Genomic DNA, 24,109 nt, shown 5'->3' with positions numbered 1-24,109 from the left:
CAGGAATACCAGGAATGGAGGGAGTTAGCAGTAGGACCTGCAGCTGAAAGGATCCTGATGACAGGGAGCGTGTGGGGTCATGTGGAGTCACGGTTATGAAGATGCCAAGACCATGAGTAAACAGGACTGGGAGGTGGGGTTGGGGTAGGAGCTAGGAGAGGCAGTGGATAGAGGGGAAGGATCCTTCCACTGGGAGCAGAGATCAATGGGGCATGAGGCGGGGAGGCCATGGCCAGGTGCAAGGCGGATGGGTCTGGGTCAAGAACTGCACTGGTTCCTACCATGTGCCAAGTCTTTGTGGGTGTGGATGGAAGAGGGCCAAAACCTCTGGGCAGAAATCCTGAAAATCAGAGTCTGGTGAGTTTTTTGGCAACTGTGCTATCAGAAAAAGGAAGATGGGGAAGCTAACACAGTTTCAGTCCCTACTTTGTGCTAGACAGGCCCTACCTAGGCAAACGCTCACCTCTTGTTTTAATTAATCCACAACCTTTTTGTGAGATGATGTTGTCCCCATTTTACAGATGAGGATCAGAGAGGTTAAGCAACTTTCCTGAGGTCACACAGCTAGTGAGTTGCAAGGCCAGAACCTAAATCCAGAATACTTGTGCTTTTCCCACTATATCTCAATTTTGATTTTTTGTAGAGGAAAGTAACCAAATACCAATACGATAAATTTTCTCTTGATGATATATAATGCCATAAACCACACACACAAAAAAAGAACAAGATTTAAATTGTCAAGGAAGCCTTTTCTGGGATCGCTTATACCAAGTTGCATGAGTAGATGTCCATTTACTGAGCACTAATGGTGAACATACCAGGCATTATTCTGAGCAATTTACATGGATTACTGCATGTAACGCTCACAACCCCCTAGGTGGTAAACGTTATTATGATTCTCATGTTAAAGAAGACACTAAAGCTCAGAAAGGTCAATTAATTTGCCCAAAGTCACACGTCTGTTGAGTGGCTAAGCTGGAAATCTGTCCGCTGGACCTCTCCTTTCCCAGATACTGTGAATGTAACTGATGTATCTTCCATTTCATCTAGTGTGGGTCTTTCAAATGAAACGTTTGCAGCAAAACGACTCACTTCCCCCAGAGGCAAATTACTATCAAAAGTACAAGGAAGCCAAAAAATGTTTGCATTAATATTGAATGATCCAGCATTTTCATTCATGAATAAAGCAGCACACCCAGAAGCCAGGGGTGTGCCCTGACGCACAAGACCAGGCACAGCGGGTAAATCCAGCCCAGCCCTCTGTGGCCGTGCCAATCCACACAGTCATTTTTTAACTCTAAACTGTAAAAGCAGCCATCCAATGTTTTTAACGTCCTCTTAGTCTTCTGCTGAGAGTAATAAATGAATGTCATTTTCCCAAATAGCAAGGGTTCTGTATGTGAGCCTGGCCAAAATCAAGGTCACGTTCCACCGGAGTTGTTTGCTCTGCTTTTGTTTAAGAACAAAACAACATACCTTATCCCTCCCCTCAACTGTCCACCCCACTTACTCTTAACTAGGAAAATATCAGTAAGCAACAATGAAAAAACAAACACGTCTAATTTCACCACCCAGAGAGAACCATTTTGCTGCCTGGTCTCCCGGTCTCTGTGCTCTACTTGCTGATACAAGATTACAAACGCTTTGCATGATGCCATTGGGAACACTGTCTCAGGCCATGAACTATCAGCATGTTTAATGGCTTTGCAGTGATCCAGTGGGTGGAGGCACTGCACGGAAGCATCTGAACACAGTGAGGGTGGTAGCAGCCTGTGGCTCCCCACTTGGGCACCCACTTCTCTCCCTCACCCTGAGGAAGCAGCTGCCGTGTTGTGAGCTACTGCATGAAGACATCCACGTGGCACTGAATCCAGCCACAGCCACGTGACTGAGCTTGAGGGTGGATCCCCGGCTCCCCCGGTGAACCGTCACACAGGACCACAGCCCTGGTACCAGCTCAACTGTGCCTCATGAGAGACCTGGACCCAGAGCGTCCACCAAGCCTTGGATTCATAATCCACAAAAACTGTGAGATAATAAACGTGCATTATTTTAACCTCTTAAGTTTGCAGGTATTTGTTATATCACAATAGATAATTAATATGTAGTTAAGGGTGTGGGTCCTGGGGCAACCTGGCTCGGCTCAAAGCCTGGCTCAGTCACTGGCAGGCTCTGAGACTCTGGGAAACTTACATAACCTCTCTGAGTCTCAGTTTGGTTCAGAGCAACGTACCAAGGTCAGTTCCTCAGCTGTGACAAATGCATCCTGGTGATGTAAGATGCTAACACTGGGGAAAACTAGGTGAGGAGCATATGGGATCTCCTTGTACTGCCTCTGCAATTTCTCTGCATACCTAAAATATTCCAAAAGAAAATGTTTATTTAAAAATAAAACCTGTGGGAGAGGAGAGAACATTCCTGCTTTTTATCGCACTCAGGATATAAACACCTGCAACATTCAACATGCAAATCAAGGCCTCGGCAAACAATTTGTCTTCAGAAGGCAGACAGGACTGACAATAAGAAGGGGACATTGTGACAGCAAGCACGGGGCTCTGAAAACTGGGGACAGCCTGGAGGGGCTGGCGTCCAAAGGAGGCTACTGCAAGCCTCCCTCTCCCAGAGCTGCTGGGAGGCACGTGGGGGAGTGGTGATGATAACCCAGTGACTGGAGCCGGACTGACTTGCATTCAAGGGGCTGCGTGACTTTGCTTCTTGAGCCTCAGTTTTCTCATCTGTAAAATGGGATTCACCCTTTCCTTCCTCATTAGACTATAGGGAGGGAGGTCTCCTGAGATCACGCGGGCAGGGTGCTCACTGGGCTACACTGAACTCAGCGAGACAGAGAGAAGTAGAAGCATCTGAGAGAGACCACGGCGGCAGAATGAGCCAGTGCTGTTGGCCGGTTAGGTGCAGGGTGAGTGGAGGTGAGGGAGAGGGTGGGGTGGACATTCCTGGGATGGGGCCTCCCACCCAGTGCCCTTGAAGCTTTCGGGTGAATTACAAGGACTTCTGTAGTTTTCTTGTTTCTCCGCAGTAAACCCAGCTATGTTTTCTCCAGCAATCCCTATGCAGCCAGCTGGGCCCTTCTGGCTGCTGGGACCACCACCTCCGTGCCAGCAGAGTGGCTCCAGGATGGATCAGCTCCCTGACCACTGCAGAGCTGTCCACCCGGGGACAGGAACACATGGTGGAGATGGGAGGTGTGGCGATGGGGACAGTTTTATGGGGGTGGGTGGGACAGTGGATCCCTTTATCCCCAAGGACTTTTTCAGACCCCAAATCCCTAGTCTGGATTGTGTCTTCCATTAGGGACAGTTCTTGCCGAGACCCCCCCTAGGGCTTACCGGGCACCAGCAGGCGGTAGTTGTGCTGGAAGCTGCAGGCCAGCCGCCGGGTGAGCAACATGGAGGCCATGGTCACCTCCACCGGCAACAGAGACCCCTGTCACACGCTCCTGCCCTGAAAGAAAACAGAAGCACAGAGTCACGCCAACCAAGACCACACCCTTGCTGGCCAAGTATCCCACTCCCCACAATTTCCCCACACAGTGGAGAAGGTTCTTCTAATATGAAATCCTTTGCTTTTATACAGAATATAAACTTTTTTTTTTTTTTTTTTTTGGTGGTACGCGGGCCTCTCACTGTTGTGGCCTCTCCGGACGCGCAGGCTCAGCGGCCATGGCTCACGGGCCCAGCCGCTCCGCGGCATGTGTGATCTTCCTGGACCGGGGCACGAACTCGTGTCCCCTGCATCGGCAGGCGGACTCTCAACCACTGCGCCACCAGGGAAGCCCTAAACTTTTTTAAAAAATAAATTTATTTTATTTATTTTTGGCTGCGTTGGGTCATTGCTGAGTGTGGCCTTTCTCTAGTTGCGGTGAGCAGGGGCTACTCTTTGTTTTGGTGCGCGGGCTTCTCATTGCGGTGTTTTCTCTTGTTGCGGAGCACGGGCTCTAGTCATGCGGGCTTCAGTAGTTGTGGCACGTGGGCTAAGTAGTTGTGGCTCACAGGCTGTAGACTGCAGGCTCAGTAGTTGTGGTGCATGGGCTTAGTTGCTCCGCGGCATGTGGGATCTTCCCGGACCAGGGATTGAACCCGTGTCCCCTGCATTGGCAAGTGGATTCTCAACCACTGCGCCACCAGGGAAGCCCAGAATATAAACTTTAAACAAAAAACTTTTTGACCGCGTGACTTGCAGGATCTTAGTTCCTGGACCAGGGATTGAACCCAGGCCACAGCAGTGAAAGCTTCGAGACCTAACCACTGGACCTCCAGGGCATTCCCCAGAATATACACTTTAAATCAAAGCCTGTTCACATGTTTTCATTTGACCTTGTAGCCAGGTAGGATTATTATGCCCATTTTCTAGATGGAAAAACAAAGAGAGGGGACAGAGTTGGCTTGAGAGCTCTCTGTAGGTGAGCTGGCAAGCTCAGGGCATCCTCCACCTGGGATAAGCAAGGCAGGCGTGTGTTCTACACGATGGAAAGACCCAGACGGACGAAACTTCACAGCAGACGTCATGATGACTGCTCAATGTGGGAAGCAGGGAGCTCCCTCTGCCCTGTTCACATACAGAATATCGGTGGTTGGGAATCCTGCAGATCCAGAGGCGTATCCGGTGGCCCATTTTGGGGGTTGTACTTCTCCCAAGTTTGTTCTGGACTGAGAGGGGTCCCTGGAATGTGGGATTTTCAGTTTTGAAACTGGAACAGGCCCAGAGCCCAGTAGATAGTTACTCTACGCAGCCCCAGGGAGTCAGGGTTCCCAGCTCCCACTTTACAGGTGTGTTGGTTGATTCTCTCCAGATTGCTCCTAAGCCCTGATCCCAAATCCCGGCACCTAGCTCTGTTAGTTGCCTTTGCACTGTAGGCCTGGAGCAAAACCTCCCTCCCGCATTGTTTATCTGCTTCTTTTTATCACCTCTCCCCCCTCCATCCCCCTCTCCCCAGGCCACCATTCAAACATACTCCCTGTGCATCTTTTTGTTTGTGGGTCTTCTCACTAAATACATGCTTTGTTACTTGGCACATGTATTTTCCTTGCGTACCTACAATACTGGGTATAGACCTGTATTGTTTCTCAGAACAACGACGGAAGCATTCGCTTCTCATTATTACTCTGTTTCCCGAGTCCTTTCTACATGCTGCCCACTGTGCTAAGCACTTTACATACAGTATTATTAACATTTATTATTATTATTAACACCCACAACAATGCTATATCACACCCTTTTTACAGATGAGGAAACTGAGGTACATAGATGTTAATGGTGGATCTGAAAACAGAACTCAGCTGTCTGAGTCCAGGGTCAGCAAATGTCACCATTCACCATTCTCAGAAACTTCTCCCTCCATCTACAGGGGTGTAGACATGGCAGCCAGGTCTGTTCTGTGTGACCCAGCCCCACTGGTCATACCTGACTGGTCCCGGCTGGGCCAGAGTCCTGGGAGCTGTTGGGTCAGCCACTATCTACCTTGTAAGAGGAGCTGGCGTTCAAACAGGGTCTTTTGTTTAATTAATTAATTTGGCTGCGCTGGGTCTTAGTTGTGGCATGCGGGATCTTCGTTGCCGTGTGCGGGATCATTAGTTGCGGCATGCGGCATCTAGTTCCCTGACCAGGGATCGAACCCAGGCCCCATGCATTGGGAGCAGAGTCTTAACCACTGGACCACCAGAGAAGTCCCCAAACAGGGTCTTTTCATGGAGAAGAATGTGGCCTGTGCACTAGAGAGAAGCAGCCACAGGAGAGAGAAAGTGGGTCCAGCATGTGGGGGACTCCCTGGTTCCATCTCAAGCCTGCAGCTCAGCTCGGCCATGAGTGCAGCACCCACTTCTGAACCTGTTGGGGGGACCTGAGTTACCTTCCCGGGGGGTGAGTGGGTGGGGGCAGGGGAGAGCCAGGAGTGTTACGCTCAAAGATGTCCCTCCACGTGGGAGGAAACATCAGGAGTGAGGGAAAAGTGTTCCCATCCTAATAGTGCCTTGGTAAGAAAGTCCAGAAAGCCTCCCCCTTCCCCACTTTTCGGGGCTTGCTTGCATTACTTTGAATGGATTTCTGTTGCTTGCAAACAGAATCCTAGCTAACAGCATGGTTAGAGCGTCAGAGCCCCAAATTTTGGGAGTGCACTGGGAATAATAATGCCTCTTCTGGGACTTCCCCGGTGGTCCAGTGATTTAGACTCCGTGCTTCCACTGCAGGGGGTGCAGGTTCGATCCCTGGTCAGGGAACTAAGATCTCACATGCCACACGGCACAGCCAATAAAAGAAAAAGAAAATGATAAACAAAACCATAATAAGGCTGCTTCTACTCAGCACTGCAGGTGGAGCAAGGCCCTGCAGGGTGGCTAAGGATGAAGACTTCTGGGCGGCAAACCTTCTCTGCCCAGTGGGGGATCGGGATTCCTCCAGGGTGGAAGTGACTGTTCTGAAGGGTACTTTATTCCCCTCAATCTGCTCAACCAGCAGTAGTGTATCTCTCCGTTTCAGAGACGACGAGATGGAAGCTCGGAGGAGTTATGGTATTTGGATTTGGTCATAGGATTGCTTCGGACTGCCTGACCCCAAACCCTTCATTACAGCATCGATTAAGTCAGTGAATAACAAAACACCTACTGTAGAAGCAACGGGGCTTGATGAATACAAATGATCTAGTTCAGAGGGGAAATTTTATGGCTTTTCACCCGAGAAAATATTATTGAGAAAAGCATGGGCTTGGAAGGTGCGACCTTAAATTAACTGAGAAACCAGACTCTTTCCTTGATAACTCAATGGATATTTGATCTATTCCAGAACAGCCAACTCAATGCAAGCCTGTTAATTTTTAGCAGCCTGGTAACTAGGTAGAAAGAGTAGTTGCTGTCTCTCATTTAAGAGCATTGGTCTCAAACGGGAGCACTTAAGACTCCACACAGTTCAATTTCCAGTAGACGTGTTTTTGAAAATGCTAGATGTGTTTTTGAAAATGCGAGAATCTCGGAGAGCTAGCATATTAACATTTGAATGCTCTGCAAAAGTGAAAGTCACATCTATACACTTTCAATTACAAAATGTCACACTGGGAAATATATCTCAGTGATATTTCAGTGGCCCGCAGTTGAAACTGACCTTATAACGAAACCTGATCTCTATCAGACGTTAGTTCTTAGCACAATATATTTCCAACAATCAGAAGAATTAATGTCATTCATTCACTGTCCCTGGCCCACTAATTCAATCAACAAAATTAATTAGGCACCTGTTTCAGGCAAGGCACTGCATTATTTAGGCATAGGAGAAAACGAAGATGGATAAAATGCTCCTCTCTTTCTGAAGCTCATAATTTAGTGTCAGAGGAATGAAGGGAGAAAAAATGGGAGAATTTAATGTACTAGCTGCTTTACGCATCATGTTGATAAATTCTTAAAATAACCTGGCAGGATATGCAGGTGAAAAAATTTCCAGTTCACTGTCAACAACTAATTCTGTATAAGACAGAATGGAACCCTGACTTTTGCTGGTATAAGCAAGGTACCATGGGAACAGAGAAATTAATTCTGGGTTGGGGGGCGTGCTGCCCCTTGAAAGGCTGCGAGATTTCAGAAGTCACAGAAGAAAGGGGAGGTAAGGCCTGAGCTAATGCTCGGAGGCATGAAAGGACATGGAATGGCCAAGGATTCAGGCAAGAAATCACAGAGTGGAAGGGAAGATGAGGGGCAGAAACAGCTGATCGCCAGATGGAACCCTCTGGAGACCCTCTCAAGGAGAGAGGGTGCCAGCTGCTCGTCTTATCCGGAAGGATCCTGTTCAGTCAAGTCCCAGAGGACAGGGAGGGAATGAGTACTCAGCGTGTCAATGAGACGCTGGGGTCACTGTTGAGCTGGGGAGGGGGGCTTGCTGGGGTGAGCTGAGTGGAGGGCACCAACCAGGGTGGGAGATGATGGCGAGGAAGCAGCCAGGGACCAGCTCCTAAACCCTCAGCCTTAGAGATGGTGGTTTAAGAATTATGCCTTCCTCAAAATGTTAAACGTAGGATTACTATATGGCCCAGCAATTCCACTCCCAAAAGAACTGAAAATAGGAATAAATACATAAACATGCATGTTCACAGCAGCACCATTCACAATCATCAGAAGTTGGAAACAACCCACTGTCCCTCAGTGGATGAGCAGATGAACACCATGCGGTCTGTCTATACCAGGGAGTATTATTCGCCATGAAAAGGAAAGAAGCACCGATACAACATGGATGAACCTCAAAGACATTATGGTAAATGCAGGAATCCAGACGTCAAAGGTCACACATTGTAAGATTCTGTTTATATATAAAACTTCAAGAATAGGTAAATCCAAAGAGATAGAAGGCAGATCAGTGGTTGCCAGGGGCTGGGAAGAGAGGATAGTGGGAGTGACTATTGAATGGACACGGGGTTTCTATTTTGGGTGATGAAAAATTTTGGAACTAGATAGTGGTGATGGTTGTACGACATTGTGAATGTATTAAAAGGCACAGAATTGTTCACTGAAGATGGTTGATAGTTAATTTTGTTATGTGAATTTGACCTCAATAAAAAAGAGAATTGTTGAGTGATCCCTCCTCTTTCACAGAGGGGAGAGAGAGGACCAGAAAAGGGCATAGAGGGCAATGACACATCCTGATCATAGAGGCCTGCGTTTGAATTCCTGCCGCTACAGGCTGTGTGATCGCAAGTTGTCATTTGACCCATCTGCTTCATTCATTCACTTAGCAGATGTCCCTGTGCCCCTGTGATATGCCAGGCACCGTGCATAGGCACTCTGATGAAATGCAGAGCAAGACCCAGCTTCAAAAGAGCTGTGATAGATTAGTGATGTCTGTCACGTGCACTGTAATAGTGCAGTCGTTGATTCTAGAGCTCTGTGGTCTGAGATCCCTGGAGGTTTCTGGGATCACTGAGGAAAGGGGACAGCCTACAGGCAGACTCTCCCTGCAGACTCACTCTGGGGCCCCTCAGATGCAAGTCGGTAACAGGAGGAGCTCCTTTTCCCGGGCGGAGACTGCAAAGCAGCAACAGTGACAGCAGAGAGCTGGGTGCCCAGGGGTCTTGCTGGGGGCCAGTCATGCCTGTCTCTCACCTGGCTGGGCAATGATGCCCTCAGGGGGTTCCTGGCTTTCTCTCTTCCTCTCCTTCTGTTTTCTAATTGGTTTCTGACCTTTTTAAAGGATAATTCATCTCACATCACTCTCCTGCCTAAAACCCTCCAATCACACTTAGAAAAATGCAAACCCCGAGAGAGTGGGGATGGAGTTCTTCCTGTTCACCAGGTACCCGGAGCTCAGCACAGCTCCCGGACTCACCGCATTTGAGCTGTGAAAGGCAGACAGTCCCACATACCTTTTAAGGTAGATCATATTTAAAATTAGCGAGCAGGTCTGAAATTTGTGTTAAAACAACAATTTAACAATAACATTCCCCTGCCCTCAAATCTAAAGTCACTGTGTCACTGACTGTCCACCACAGCCCTTGTTTGGCTTGCGCACAGAAGACACATCACTCTCCTGGCCTCGGTTTCCTCGTGTGTAAAATGTAGGTGTTGGATCATATGGTTTCTAAGGCCCCTTCTGACCCCGAGAAGCATGTGGCGAGCAGTTTGCTCAGAATACCTGGCAGCACTACTCCCCACCTCCACTCTTACCCCAGAAGGGGTCCCAGCATCACCCTGTTCCTCCCGCCACGCCCTCTGCCATCTGCAGCACATCTGGAAAAAGGAGGAGGTGACCTGAAGGATCCCGGGCCTGAGGGCGAGCTTTCTGAGCACTGGCACACCCTGAGGCTTGTGGCCAAGGCGGGGCTGGAGAAATCCCAGACTCTGAATGGAAACAAGCTGGTTGCAGGCACCCCTGGTCCCTAAAATCCCATCTCCCTCTGTGTTTTCCAAACCTCTTCCCAGCATACTGCTTCTCCCTCACATTCTTAATCTCGTACAACATGTATTTACTTAACGTACTTCTTGAAATCAACTTGCTTTATATCTTTTTTTTTTTTTTAACTTTTTGTTTGTGCCGAGAGTCACCTGGGATCTTAGTTCCCCGACCAGGGATCAAACCCGCGCCCCATGCTTTGGAAGCTCCGAGTCTTAACCACTGGACTGTCAGGGAAGCCCTGAGATCAACTTGCTTTCTAAACTTTATAAAGCTATTTTCCTACAACCCTTACTAATCACTCCCCAGCCCCTTTTCCTCAAAGTTTCATCTGGGGCAAATAAAGGTGATGGGGGAAAGAATGTAAGAAAATCAAGACAGGTTGTTAAATTAAAAGTTGGATGCAGTTGACTACCCAAGGTTTCCGGCCTCGGCCAGGCCCCCTATTTTTGCTGGGATGGAGACCACCAGCCCTTAGACAGGTGTTAAAGGAGGACAGGGACTTTTCTCCTTGACAGAACCTAAAGAGAAATTTCAATCAATCAATAAATTAGACAGAATAGGAACCATCAGAGTACGCGGCAGATGGGGGCGATCTTTGTTTCAGACACCCAGAGCCCCTACAATAAATGCTGTTTCTTACTGTGCGTTTCAGTCAAAACAAGTTGAAACCCTTGGGTTTCCACCCACTGCTCCCTATCCCTTTTCCTCTAATTAAAATGCTAATTAGTTCTCTCTGCTCCCTCTTATCTGCCTGGTGCAACTGAAGGGTGGGCAGGGCTGGGAGAAAGCAATGTTTAAATCAATAGGGGGAGAGGAATTCAGGTGAACGGGGGCGGGGGCGGGGTGGGGGGAACCTTCCCAATTCGCTTTGGAGGGAGAATAAAAAGTCAAAAGTACTGGTTGCTGGAATTTTTTTTTAACATCTTTATTGGAGTATAATTGCTTTACAATGTTGCGTTAGTTTCTGCTGTATAACAAACTGAATCAGCTATATGTATACATACATCACCATATCCCCTCCCTTGCTGTTTATGGCTCACCTGCTGTGTGCCCTGTATCTTCTATATTACTTTTCGTATCCACCTCAGGTGACAGGCTCAGAGGTGAATGGCTTCCCAAGCTCAAAAGCCAGTGATTTTGGGGTCTCAGAAGCCAGTGATTCTTCCCCATGCTGCTCGTGAGAATCAGGGGAGCTCTCCATCTACGACGCCCACCCCCCACCCCCGCCCTGGGGGGGTGGATCTGACCTGGGCATTGGTGAAGCTCCCGAGGCAGGGTTGGAAACGCCTTCCTAAGGGGTAAACGGTGGACCCTGCACTTGACCCAGGTCTGCATGGCCCCCAAATCCTTGGAAATGGTTTCCGACTTTGAAAGTTAAACATCCCAAAGATGAAAAAGAAGAGAAAGAAGAAGATCAAGGTGGCCCTTTGGGGAGGTGGTATGCAGGGTGTTTGATGTGAAACCAGCCTCTTTTGCCTTCTGTGTGACCTTGGGCACCTTAAGTAACCTCTCTGTGCTTCAGTTTCCTCCTCTGTAAAATGGGGACAATACCAATTGCACCTAACTCATGCGCTAGCAGAGGGTGAACTGAGACCTGGGACTCGGGTCCCTGCTGTATCCCCAGCCCCAGTGTCCGGCTGAGAACAATCACTGAATAAATAATAAACACTCCAGAACCATCCTACGAAGATGGACTCATCTCTCCACCATGCTGCCTCTCAGGCCCTATGAACACCAAATCTTTGCACGTGTCATTAGCTAGAGATAGAAGCCCCAGACCTCTCTGAGGCCCTGAAGATGCTCTTTCTCATTCTTCTATCTGCTCTAGGGACAGAGACAAAGGGGCTGGCAGAGGCTGGGGACATTCCTTTCCCATCTGCAGCCCTAGCCGTCGGCTTTTCTGCAGACTCAATGGGGACACAATGACACGTTCAGCTAAGTGGGCCTCCATTGTCAAGGCCAGGGGTCGTCATGGCAACCAATAAAGCCAGAGGCCTGGCCTTTACAGATGGCTAACAGGGCCCCATTCATGGGCCTGTGACGGTGGCCTTGGGACAGAAGGTTTCATCTCAGACCTGGCTTCCCTCCTCCGGCCCCGACTCCTGTGACTCCTCCTCCCTGGTTTTCTCTGCAAAATAGACCCCGGCCCTCCCACCCTGCACTCATGATTTCCTTTAAGAACCTGCCTCGTGGAGCATGATACTATCATCAGTGGCTTGTATCAGGAGAGAGGAATATTGTTCTTAGAAACAGGCAAGTGTTGACTCCTAAGACAGACTAAGGGTTCATTTGAGAAAGTAACGTGAGCCAGAAATTGGGCCCAAATGTGCTGTCTATTAGCTTGATGACTCTGGGCAAGTTGCTCAACTAGGGAATTCCCTGGCAGTCTAGTGGTTAGGACTCTGTGCTCTCACTGCCGAGGGCCCAGGTGAGTGCCTGGGGTTCAATTCCTGGTCGGGGAACTAAGATCCCACAAGCCGTGTGGCATGGCCAAAAAAAAAGTCGCTCAGGACTTCCCTGGTGGCACAGTGGTTAAGAATCTGCCTGCCAATGCAGGGGACATGGGTTCAAGTCCTGGTCCAGGAAGATCCCACACGCCGCAGAGCAACTAAGCCTGTGCACCACAACTACTGAGCCTGCGCTCTAGAGCCCAGGAGCCACAACTACTGAGCCCGCGTGCTGCAACTACTGAAGCCCACGCACCTGGAGCCTGTGTTCCATGACAAAAGAAGCCACTGCAATGAGAAGCCTGCACACTGCAACGAAGAGTAGCCCCCGCTCACTGCAACTAGAGAAAGCCCACATGCAGCAACGAAGGCCCAACACAGCTAAAAATTAATTAATTAATTAATTAAAAAAAAACCATTGCTCAGCTCACCAGGGCCTCAGTTTTCTCATCTGTAAAGTGGGAAGAATAAAACCTACCCATGTGGTCACGAGGCACAGAATTTGGTTCCGGCCAACTGAAGCCGACACACAAGATGCAGAAGAGAAGGCTCCCCGCAGGCCATGTTCTCAGTTTCCAAAGACCCCTCCTCTGCAGGGAAGGTATTTCTTCTACAGCCTCAAGTGCTGGGAGGGACCATTTGCACGTGCAAATCTCTAGCTCTGCTTCAGCCTGAACATCCAGCTTCCACGAGACAGACGCTGGTCTGCCTCAACATCTCCCATCCTCAGGCTCCTGTCTCCCAGTTCACCTGCCTGCCCCAGCCCGCCAGGCTCCATCAGGAAGCATAAGGTGAACTTAAATCATGCATGCAGGCAGCATGAACACGGCATCACTAGAACAGAGTGAAGGGAGGAAAGAACAGACAAGGCTTCAAGTCCAAGTCCTCTGAATGGGAGAGACACAGGCTTTATTCTGGGGGCAGGAAACAGGTGTAAAGACGCATCCTGGAATGGCTGGGCTAGTTTTGGATTTCCAACCCCACAAGGGAGCAGGAGTGAGAAAGCAGAATCTGGGCTGGGAAGGATGCTGCCAACCCTGAAGAAGCTGACCCAGGCCAACGTACGCAAGTCTGCTCAACTTCACAAATGTTTACGGGGCGCCTGCACTGAGCCGGCACGTGCCTGCAGAGCGAGCACATGCCCTGCTCTGTCCTCAGGATCCAGTGTTCCCAAGCGGGGGGGCCAACAAGCAACAGATAAGGTCAGCGTGATGAGAGGAGACGTGCTTCCTGTTTAGAGAAACCAAATCATTTTAAGGACTCCAGGAACTGCTAAGTATGCAAATACCACAGCGTATAACAAATGAGCCATTTATTTCCTTCCAGGTCTGCACCACAGGCGACTTGGAAGCACTTTTTTGGTGACTGGAGTTACAGTGTGTGCCCGACAGTATTCCTACGATCCCTTGGAAATATTTTAACTTTTCAGAAATTCAAAGGATCTTTCACTGATGCGTGATGCAGGGTCTGCTACAATTCAATGAATGAATCCCTCCTGTGCCAAGCGTTACCCACACTATCTCATCCACTCCTGGAAGGCAGCTACTACTCTCCCATTTTTCAGGTGAGGGAATAGGCTCAGAGAGGTTTTGCCACTTGCGCAAGGACACAAAGCTGGAGATAGTGGAGCTGTGTTAGAACCACGGCCCTCTGCGCTTGAAGACTAAGATCTGGGTATATTACCAGTTTGGTGGTTGTGATCCTTACCCAGAGAGCTCATCAATCAACAGAGACCAACATACATACACCTCCTTTACAGGGACAAAAAACTTCAACAGTTACCACTGCTTGCAGCCTTCCTGAAGACCGTCATCTTTTCTTTTTCTTTTTTTTTTTTTTTTGCCGCACCTTGCAGCATGTGAGATCTTAGTTTCCTGACCAGGGATCAAACACACGCCCCCTACACTGGAAGCATGAAGTCTTAACCACTGGACCGCCAGGGAAGTCCCAAGACCTTCATCTTTTAGCCACACACTCGTTTCCAACCTCAACCCACACGTGGCACTTTCCCTAAACCCCAAAGCTTGTCCCACAGTCCCTTCCAGGGTGCAGAGGCCCAAATTCCACGAGGCGCCCCATCCCACCCTACGGCATGTAAGGTCCTTGGCGTGGAAGAAGCAGCATCTTTATGACTCTCTGGCACTTAGGACAGCTCCAGGTAACAGAGAATGCTAACTGCATGTTTTAAACATCAATACGTGACCCAAGAGTTTGCCTACCTTTTCTTGCATCCTAATTCTTCTAGCCAACGCTTTAAACATTTTGGTGCAAGAGAGACAGCGAAGGGGAGGGGAGGTCCAAAGATAGAGTCGTGAAAAAGCAGCCGATTCACTGCCTTCTGAGCCAATCAAGCAGGCTCACCCCTTGCTGTTGATGTGGCACAATGGCCATCAGTCATATGATCCTGGCCAAACAGTCAGGCCTTCTGGATGGCACGTGTGTGTTGATTTCCAAGATCCTCATGCCAGCCTTACCTGCCCCCCCCCCCAAAGATCTAGCAGCATCTGAGACATCAAACGTAATCTGTCTGTTTAGGGAGTCTTCCCACGGGACCACAGAGGGCAGACGGCTGGAGCCCTTAACCCTACAGCTCACAATGCCTTGTTTAGCTTGTTTATTGAAAGGAGTGGGCCCCGGAGGACAACATATAGCACCAAAGAAAGAGCTGGGACATGAGTCTGGGGAAGAAGGCTGATCACAGCTGCCGGTGATTATCAACACGTGAGGCTGGAGCATTGATCTAGCGCAAAACATCCATCACTTCCACGGTGTTTTGTCCACACAGAGCCAGATACGCAGAGTAAATAAAACTGGCATGGAATATTTCCTGGTTGGCATCCTCCCTGGAGGGGAAACCCACCCAGGTGCCCAAACCTCCCCGGGTTTCTCTCATCAACAGCGTTCTCTGCCTTCCCTCCTGTTGAGAAAAATGCCTCCATTTTATGGCTTTTTGATAGTTTTAGGAAAACAAACTTGCTAATTAAAAGAAGAAAATCTCTAAAATGATACTCCTTGAGACATGTACAAAACCCCCAGCCATCCTCCAGGCAAAAAGATAAGGCTTTCAGGAATGAGTTGAGGGCTTTCTATTGAAACCATCTTATTTTTTCACATTTAAAAAATGTGAAATGCCCCAACATTCCTTGGCTCCTTGCTACCCCCAGGATAAAGCCCAGCTGCTTGGCTGGGTACCCCCTGCCCCCAACCTGTATGTCCTGCCCTCTGGACGCTGACCTGTACATACTCTGCTCTTTGCTCCCTCCGGGTTGTCGCTCACATGATCCTGTCTGTTGGAATGTCCTTTCTGCCCCTCGTCCTGTGCATATTCCCTTACCCCTTGTGTACCTTTTCAGAGTGGCCACCTCCGGCCACCTACTCCAAGAAGCCTTCCTGCTTCTCAGTTCAGGGTTAGATGCCACTCATCTGTATTTCTCCAGCAATCTTTCCTTTTATTATTATTTTTTAAATATTTTAGGGGAATTCCCTGGCGGTCCAGTGGTTAGGACTCGGCGCTCTCATTGCTGGGGCCCGGGTTCAATCCCTGGTCGGGGAACTAAGATCTCACAAGCTGCATAGCATGGCCAATAAATAAATAGTTAAATTTCAAACACACAAGATGAATCTGACTCTACCTACCACCTTGTTCCGACTGTCAACGTCTGTCATGTTTAGATTAGCCACAGATTTATACGCATATTCTTTTCCTGTTCACCTGTACTATCTGTTCACATCTCTGTCTCTGCCTTTAGCCTGTGAGATTCATGTATTCACTCATTCATTCACTCACGGGCCCGCCAGCAGGCACTGCTATGTCCTGACAGCCTATGACCTGAAGACACAACACTAAATCCTGAGGACCCAGGTGGGATGGTGGGACCAGACAGCAGAGTCCCTGCATTCTGTTCCGGCGGAAGAGACAGACAACAACTAAGTAAACAAGGAAGACAATTTCACATCGTGACGAGGGTCATCAGCATCACTTGACAGCCATCAACCTGCCTGTCTCATCACCTCCAGCACTGAGCACATGTCAGAGGCAGAGGAGGCCCAGCAAACATCTGTGTGCTCCCAGAGCTGGATGCTCTGAGCACAGGGTTCCACCGAGGCAGCCTGGGTTCTGCGGTCACTATGGCAGCAGTCCTTCCCTTTCCACCCCCTTGGAAGGGGGCAGTGGATGGGGACCAGGATGACTGAGGATCCGCCCCAGCTGCTCAGGACTGAGATACAGCTCCCCCCACCCCCGCACCCGCTGGCCACCACAGTCTGCTCTCAGGATGACTTTTCAAGTGTGTGAACATCTGGTTCACAAAACCAAAAGGCCATGAGTGAACTGATAAACACTCCCTACCTGGGTTCTTTCTTGATCACCCTGAAGAGTCACCCCCATAATGTCAAGGGGTGAAAGCAACACAAAACAGACAAAGCACAGGAGGCTGCTTCCAGCCCCCTGGGATGGACTTCGGAGGCTCTGGTGAGCTCGTGGGCTTATGGGCTCTGACTAAACGTGTGTTTCCCTGGAGGTCTTTACAGCGCACCTGAGTAACTCGTTGCCAGGCGAAGGCAGGAGGGCAGTTCTGTTGGGAAGAGGTGGGATAGGCAGGCCTCTTACCATACCCCCCACCCCAAGATCTCTGCAGTACCCACTAGGGGCCACCTGCCCAGAGGCCAGCTCTAGAAAGCCAGCCCTGGGTGCAGAAGGGAAAGACCCTCCAGGTTCACCCATCACTGGCTGAGGCAGGGGTGCTGGGATTACAAGAATAATAGCAACAACAGTATTTAGTGATCACTTACTTCGGGCCAACCCTCTTTTAAGCTTTTCCATATAATAGTGCCTTTAATTTTTAGAACAATCCCCTGAAGCAGTTACAATGATCCTCCTCTCTTACCAACCCCCGCAAAAAGGGGGGGATGGGGTGGAAACTGGAAGCACAGAGAGGTTAAGTGACTTGCCCAGAAACACACAGCCACTAAGTAGGTAAGCCAGGATACAAGCCCAGGCTGGCTCTAGATCCAGCGCTCTTAACCTCTACACCACAGTAAAGAGGTGAAGTCACTCAGACTCAAACTGGAAGTGGGCGAGACTGTTGAGTTATCCTTCGTAATTTCACAAGAAGGGTGGCAGTGGAGCAGTGACATCATGTGGGTTTTGGCTGGGGCTGGAATCTGGCTCTGCCTCTGTTTTCTCAACTGGGAAATGGGTATGATAGAGTTCCCCCATCCCGAGGCTGCTCTGAGGATTACATGAGGCAATCCACGTGCCGAGCTAGGCAGAGTGCCCAGCATGTGGCCGGTACAGAAAAGATGCAAGCATAGCTCAACAACCACCCATAATCCCAGAACCACCAATTGTTAGTACTTGGCCACATGTGTACCTAACCCATCTATTTATCAGTCTATGTATTTATTATCTCTCTTCTGGATTCTTTGAGAGATAGTTGCAGACATTGTGAATTTCGTCCCTAAATCCTTCAGCCTGTATAGTCTGAGAACAGGGACATTGTCCTATATTAACCTCAGTACAAATTATCTGATTCTTTGAGATTCTTTGAGAGATAGTTGGATTCTTTGAGAGATAGTTGGATTCTTTGAGAGATAGTTGCAGACATTGTGAATTTCGTCCCTAAATCCTTCAGCCTGTATAGTCTGAGAACAGGGACATTGTCCTATATTAACCTCAGTACAAATTATCTGAGATACAAGGTATTTCATCTTCAGGAAATTCACCATTGACATAATAGTATTATCTAATATATTCTGTATTCAGATTCCCCCACTTGTCCCCAAGATGTCTCTGGCAGCTGTTTCTGTTTTCCAGGCTCCAACCCGGGATCACTCATCATTGCATTTGTGTGCAAGGCTCTTTCATATCTTTTTAACCTGGGACCATTTCTCAGCCATTTTGCTTTTCATGCCATTGACATTTTAAGAGTCTAGGCCAGTCGCTTTGAAAGTCTTAATATATATATTTTTAAGTCCTTGTAAGATAAACTGTAGCCCATGGGCAAATGGAGAAAGTGCCCTATAGGGTAGAGGTACAGGGGGTTTGGGGGCGGGGCAGAGGAGGGCCTACAGCATCAGCTCTACCTGGGTCTAAGTGCGAGGTTTCCCGGAAGCAATGACAGAGGATGTTTAAAGGTGATTTGAGCTTTGAGCAGGTGGACCAAGGTGGCGGGGCCCCTGCAGACAGAGGCCGTAGTGTAGGGAACGAGAGTGGCATCTTGGAATTACCAGTGGCAGCAACACCTCTGAGGGTGAGAGCACCGCGCTGAATAAGCAGGGTCTGTGCCTGCGTGGACCGGAACCTTCCTGAGGCCGGTCCTTGTCTCTGGATCTGTCTTCTCCTCCAAGATGCCAAGGGCACTGCCCAGCCCACAGGCAGTGTTCATCCAGAGCGACTGGCCACCAAGCTTCCCAGAAGTTCAGGGACAGGCAAAGCACAAAGGATTCCCTTCCAGGGGTGACGGCGAGTCACCAGGATTCCCACGTCTCGCCCTGCAAATGAAATTTCCCTTTCTAAACCTGCTTGCCTCTTGCTGGTTCTTGGGGCTTGGGCTGCTTTGCTCAAAAAATTCAAAATGGACTTCTAATTGACCGCGGAAGTAGACCATGTGAGGGGGCTGCCATCCAAAGTTTCCTCACGTCTCCTTGACTAAGCCCTCCAGGTTGTCAAGCAAAATCCTTCCGTCTTGTGGCGGAAGAAAGTGAAATGCCCGCTGATGGGGCCCCGTGAGCCTTCCATTTTTCCAGAGTTTCAGAGAGAAAGGGGTGTGTGTGTGTGTGTGTGTGTGTGTGTGTGTGTGTGTGTGCTGTTTTAACCCTTAGGACAGAAAGGAAGGATCTCTTTGGGGGGTTTGAGTGAAAATGCCCTTTCAAGGTGACCCACACTTCATTTCCTGGGGCCAGGAGGCAGATCTATGTCGGAAGTGGTTCTGCCAACCTACTGATAAATGCAAATTCCTTACTTGTCATTTTAACATCTGTCTTTATTTTGTTCCCACTTGAAAGGGGCCCATACTTTAAAAAGTCAACTATACTTCAATAAAAAATTAAATTAAATAAAAAGGGGTGGGGCTCATCCTGCTGTGTTCTCTCCACAAAATATCCTTGAAAAATCTGTCATGTAGGTTTGTGTGTCCTTCAGACAGAAAGTCACACACAGGCACACTTGTACGCCAAACACCACAGATAACAGTGACACACCTCCACATGTCAGCAGACACATGCAAACACATGGACACACACACACACACACACACACACACGCACACACACGTCTACACTCACAGCGCCTGGTCGTCAGGGTCCTGCAGCAAGCCCAGCTCCCGCCTGCTTAAAATGCCTCCTCTATGCCATCCTGCAGAGTCCCAGGGACGCGGCCAGCTGGTTCATCCTAAGAGGCGCCACCGGGTACCAGCTCCCCCCTCGGGAGGATGCTCCAGCCTCCCAGGCCGTCCGTCCCCAGAACATGGGCTCAGATACTGGAGGGAGAAAAGGGCTCCTCGGAAGCAAAGCAGATTTGGAAAAGGATGCGCTCAGCTGGTTCCCAGCAAGTGCTTAGAGGAAGGGATGAGGAGGAGGGGCGGGGAGAGCGAGACATGGATTCAGAGAGAGAGAGAGAGAGAGAGCTTTCCAGACAGAAGCAGAAAGGAAAAGACGCACACGAAACACCTGCTCTGGGACTTTCTGAAATAGACTGTTTTTCTCCCCTTGACCCGTCGGGGGTCTCTCCCTAGATTTTTCTCTAACAGGCTCAGGAATTCCTGAAGCTACAAAGCAGAGATCCAAGGCTTCAGATTCCTAAATGGCTTCCCCAGGACTCGGTGGCGGCGGCAGCAGATCCAGCCTATGATGGGGCCACAGCCCTGAGGGGCTCTGAGGGGCGCCAGGTCATCTCCAAGACCTCCAGGGGCTGACGGGCTGCCCTGTCTCTTCCAGTCCCTCTGACCCCCTCTCTGGGCGGGGTCTGGGGGATTACTCTAGCCTCCCCATTACAGACCAAGCTGGGGTCAATGCCTGTCCACAGGGGGCCCAGAAGAGGAAGTGGGAATGGTCACAAGATGGGGAGGGCAAGTGGTGGGCGGGGGACACAGAGCTTTTGGTCACATGCTGCTCATCAGTTGCTATGACGACGGCAAGGGGGTGGGGGCACCCAGATTGGAGGCTGCGAGAGAGACGAGTTGGTTCTAAATCATCGTGACAGCGCTTCAGTTGAGCTATTACGCCGTTGCCGTGGCAACCAATGGGCTCAAATCGCAGAGGAAATCTATAATTATTACAAGCCAGATACCGGCGAACTTGGCGCGGTAATCAGCGTGTTGGGGCAATTTAACGTGAACTCTGGGAGTGGCGTGGGGATCGCTGACCCCCAGCCCCCATCTCTGGGAAGAGTAAGGCCAAAGGAGTCTCAGCAAGGCAGATCTGTTGATGCCACAGAAAGGAAACCTGGAAGGATCTTTTGGCCAAATGAAGAGTAAACATTCGGTGAAACCACATGAAAAATGTCAACATTTGACCATTGAAAAACATTTCCCCTGAATTTATTATGGAAATTTCCAACGTACACCAAATTTGAATTTGACATTGAATACCTGTCCACTCACTGCCTAGCTTCTGCTGTTAACATTTTTACCATGATGGCTTTCTCACATATCCACCCCTCTTTCCATCCATTAACCCTCCCGATTTGTTGATGCATTTCAAAGTAAACTGCAGACATCAGTGCCCTTCCCCCTCAAATACTTCAGCGTGAATAAAATTAAATATTTGATCATTTTTAAGAACAAAACAGCAATTTAATTTGATTCAATCTAAGTAGAACAAAATCTAGATTTCTGTCATCTAGCTGTCCATCCATCCATCCATCCACCCATCTACCTTCTCTTCCACCCATCCACCCACCCAGCCTCCCACTCATCCACCCATCCGTGCATCCCTGGGAGACCTCATGCACACTCATGGTTTCCATGAATGATTCACCATCCCTGAATCTTCCTCCCTGTTCCAACAGGAGGTCCTGCACATTAAGCTCAATACCTTCTCAACTAAATATCATCATTTTTTCCCTTCACCACACCTATTCCATTTCCTGTGTTCAGCACCTCAGTAAGCAGAACCACTGTCTACCCATTTATTCAAGCCAGAAACTCGAGACACACCCTTGATTCCTCCCTCCCATTACCTTCACTTGGTACCATGCCCTGGGATTTTACTTCCACACTAGCTCTGGGCTCCAGCCTCTCCTCTTGTCCCAGTTCTGGTACCTGTCATGTCTTAGGTGGACAGCTGCCCCAGCCTCCTGGCTGGTCTCCCGGCTGCCATCTCACTCTCCCTCTGCTTTCTCCACACTGATTTATCTTCATGAAATATCTGGCCATGCTGGTGGGGGCACACATTTATACAAATACCTCGGAGAGCAATTTATCAAAATCTAAGTCAAAGAATTTGCAAAGGAGCATGTATGGGGCAATGTCTCCTAAGTCCCCAGCAGTTCCTACACTTGGGTATCACATTGGTTTGAGATTTAAGTAGACCAATGTGTCCAGGGAACGTGCTTTTATGAACTGCCTCTTCTCTGTCACAAGTATCAACACTAGCTCTTCACCAGGAATACCTTTCCAGCCTTTCAAGCCTCCCCAGGTAACACACAGCACCCCAGCAGCACCCTTAGGTAAGGTCAGTCCTGTAGGGGCTGGTTGTACTAGGTGATGGTCTTCTCCCCTGTTCCAGGGATGACTGTGGAAAATACCTAACCGGAGGGTGAAGCAAAAACTGGAACACACTTTGGAGGCATGGCAAGTTTCAAGGGAGCATGATGGGGTTGACAGGAAGGCGCCTGGCTCTAGGTCCTGCTCAAACCTCGCAGGGTCCCTGTGCCTCAGTCTCCCCAGATCTACAAGGGGCTGACCATACCTCCCAGAGGGGTTCTGAAGATCAAAGGTGGCAATGGAGGTGAAAACAGCATGGCAAAGTCATCTTGCTACACAAATGAGAGTCATTATTATTAGTTTATCTTCAGATCTACTAAGCCCACTTCTTTTTAAATTGAAGTATAGTTGATTTACAATGTTGTGTTAATTTATTCAGTACAGCAAAGTGATTCTGTTATACATACATATATATATTCTTTTTTTTTTTTTTTTCGCGTTACGCGGGCCTCTCACTGTTGTGGCCTCTCTCGTTGCGGAGCACAGGCTCCGGACGCACAGGCTCAGCGGCCATGGCTCACGGGCCCAGCAGCTCCGCGGCATGTGGGATCTTCCCGGACCGGGGCATGAACCCGTGTCCCCTGCATCGGCAGGCGGACTCTCAACCACTGCGCCACCAGGGAAGCCCATACATATATATATTCTTTTAAAATATTCTTTTCCATTATGGTTTATCACAGGATATTGAATATAGTTCCCTGTGCTATATAGTAGGACCTTGTTGTTTATCCATCCTATATCTAAGAGCTTACATCTGCTAATCCCAAACTTCCAGTCCATTCCATCCCTTCCCCTCCCTCCCACTCTCCCCACCCCCTTGGCAACCACAAGTCTGTTCTCTGTGTCTGTGAGTCTGTTTCTGTTTTGCAGATAGGTTCATTTGTGTCATATTTTAGATTCTGCATATAAGAGATATCATATGGTTTTTGTCTTTCTGTCTGACTTACTTCACTTAGTATGATAATCTCTGGGTCCAGCTATGTTGCTGCAAATGGCATTATTTCATTCTTTTTTATGGCTGAGTAATATTCCATTTTATATGTGTGCCACATCTTTATCCATTCATCTGTCAAGGGACATTTAGGTTGCTTCCATGTCTTGGCTATTGTGAATAGTGCTTCTATGAACATAGGGGTCCATGTATTTTTGAATTAGCATTTTCTCTGGATATATGCCCAGGAGTGGGATTGCAGGATTATATGGTAACTCTATTTTTAGTTTTTTGAGGAACCTCCATACTGTTTCCCATAGTGTATTCAAGCCTACTTCTTTTAGATTTTATTTATTTATTTATCGGCTGCTTTGGGTCTTCCACTGCTGTGCGCTGGCTTTCTCTAGTTGCAGCGAGCAGGGGCTACTCTTTGTTGCGGTGCGAGGGCTTTTCGCTGCAGTGGCTTCTCTTGTTGTGGAGCACAGGCTCTAGGCACGCAGGCTTCAGTAGTTGTGGCACACAGGCTTCAGTAGTTGTGGCTCATGGGCTCAAGAGCGCAGGCTCAGTAGTTGTGGCACACGGGCTTAGTTGCTCCGCGGCATGTGGGATCTTCCCGGACCAGGGCTCGAACCCGTGTCCCCTGCATTGGCAGGCAGATTCTTAACCACTGCGCAACCAGGGAAGCCCCTCAAGCCCACTTCTGAATACTAAACACCCCTTAAGTGCCTGGAACAAAAGCTATACTTGTTGCTTCTGTTTGAGTGCCTATTTTTTGCCTAGGGCTGAGGTAAGCACTTTACTTGTATGATCTCATTTAAGCCTCAAAACAACTCTCCTGTAGTAGGGATTTTTGCTCCCATTTTACAGATGAGAAAGAGGCACAGAGAGGTTAAGTAGCTTCCCTGATAAAATACAGAGGGATGCTACCCAGATACCCCCAAATCTTTCTGACTGCAAAGTTCATGTTTCTCCCACTTCTTAATCATTCCACCTTCTTAAATCAGACCTTTAGACCAGTGTTGTTGAAAATATACACTTGACCCTTGAACAACGTGGTGGTTAGGGGCATCAACCCTCCACAGTCCAAAATCCGAGTACTGCTCTCTTTGCCTCAAAAACAAAGGAATTGATAAATGACTCAC

General features: G+C 48.8%; 1 protein-coding gene across 1 annotated transcript in view; it reads right to left on the bottom strand.

Annotated features, from left to right (window-relative positions):
- The window catches only part of ABAT (4-aminobutyrate aminotransferase), a 90,375-nt gene that overhangs the window by 35,336 nt on the left and 30,930 nt on the right, over window positions 1–24,109 (bottom strand). The window contains exon 2 of the mRNA XM_004270199.3: window positions 3,348–3,462. Within this exon, the coding sequence (XP_004270247.1) occupies window positions 3,348–3,417 (70 nt within the window). The 5' untranslated portion in view covers window positions 3,418–3,462. The remainder of the gene's footprint in view (window positions 1–3,347; window positions 3,463–24,109) is intronic.

Source organism: Orcinus orca, chromosome 16, assembly GCF_937001465.1.
Source record: "Orcinus orca chromosome 16, mOrcOrc1.1, whole genome shotgun sequence".
Lineage (NCBI taxonomy): Eukaryota > Metazoa > Chordata > Mammalia > Artiodactyla > Delphinidae > Orcinus > Orcinus orca.
This window is presented reverse-complemented; position numbering and strand designations above follow the sequence as displayed.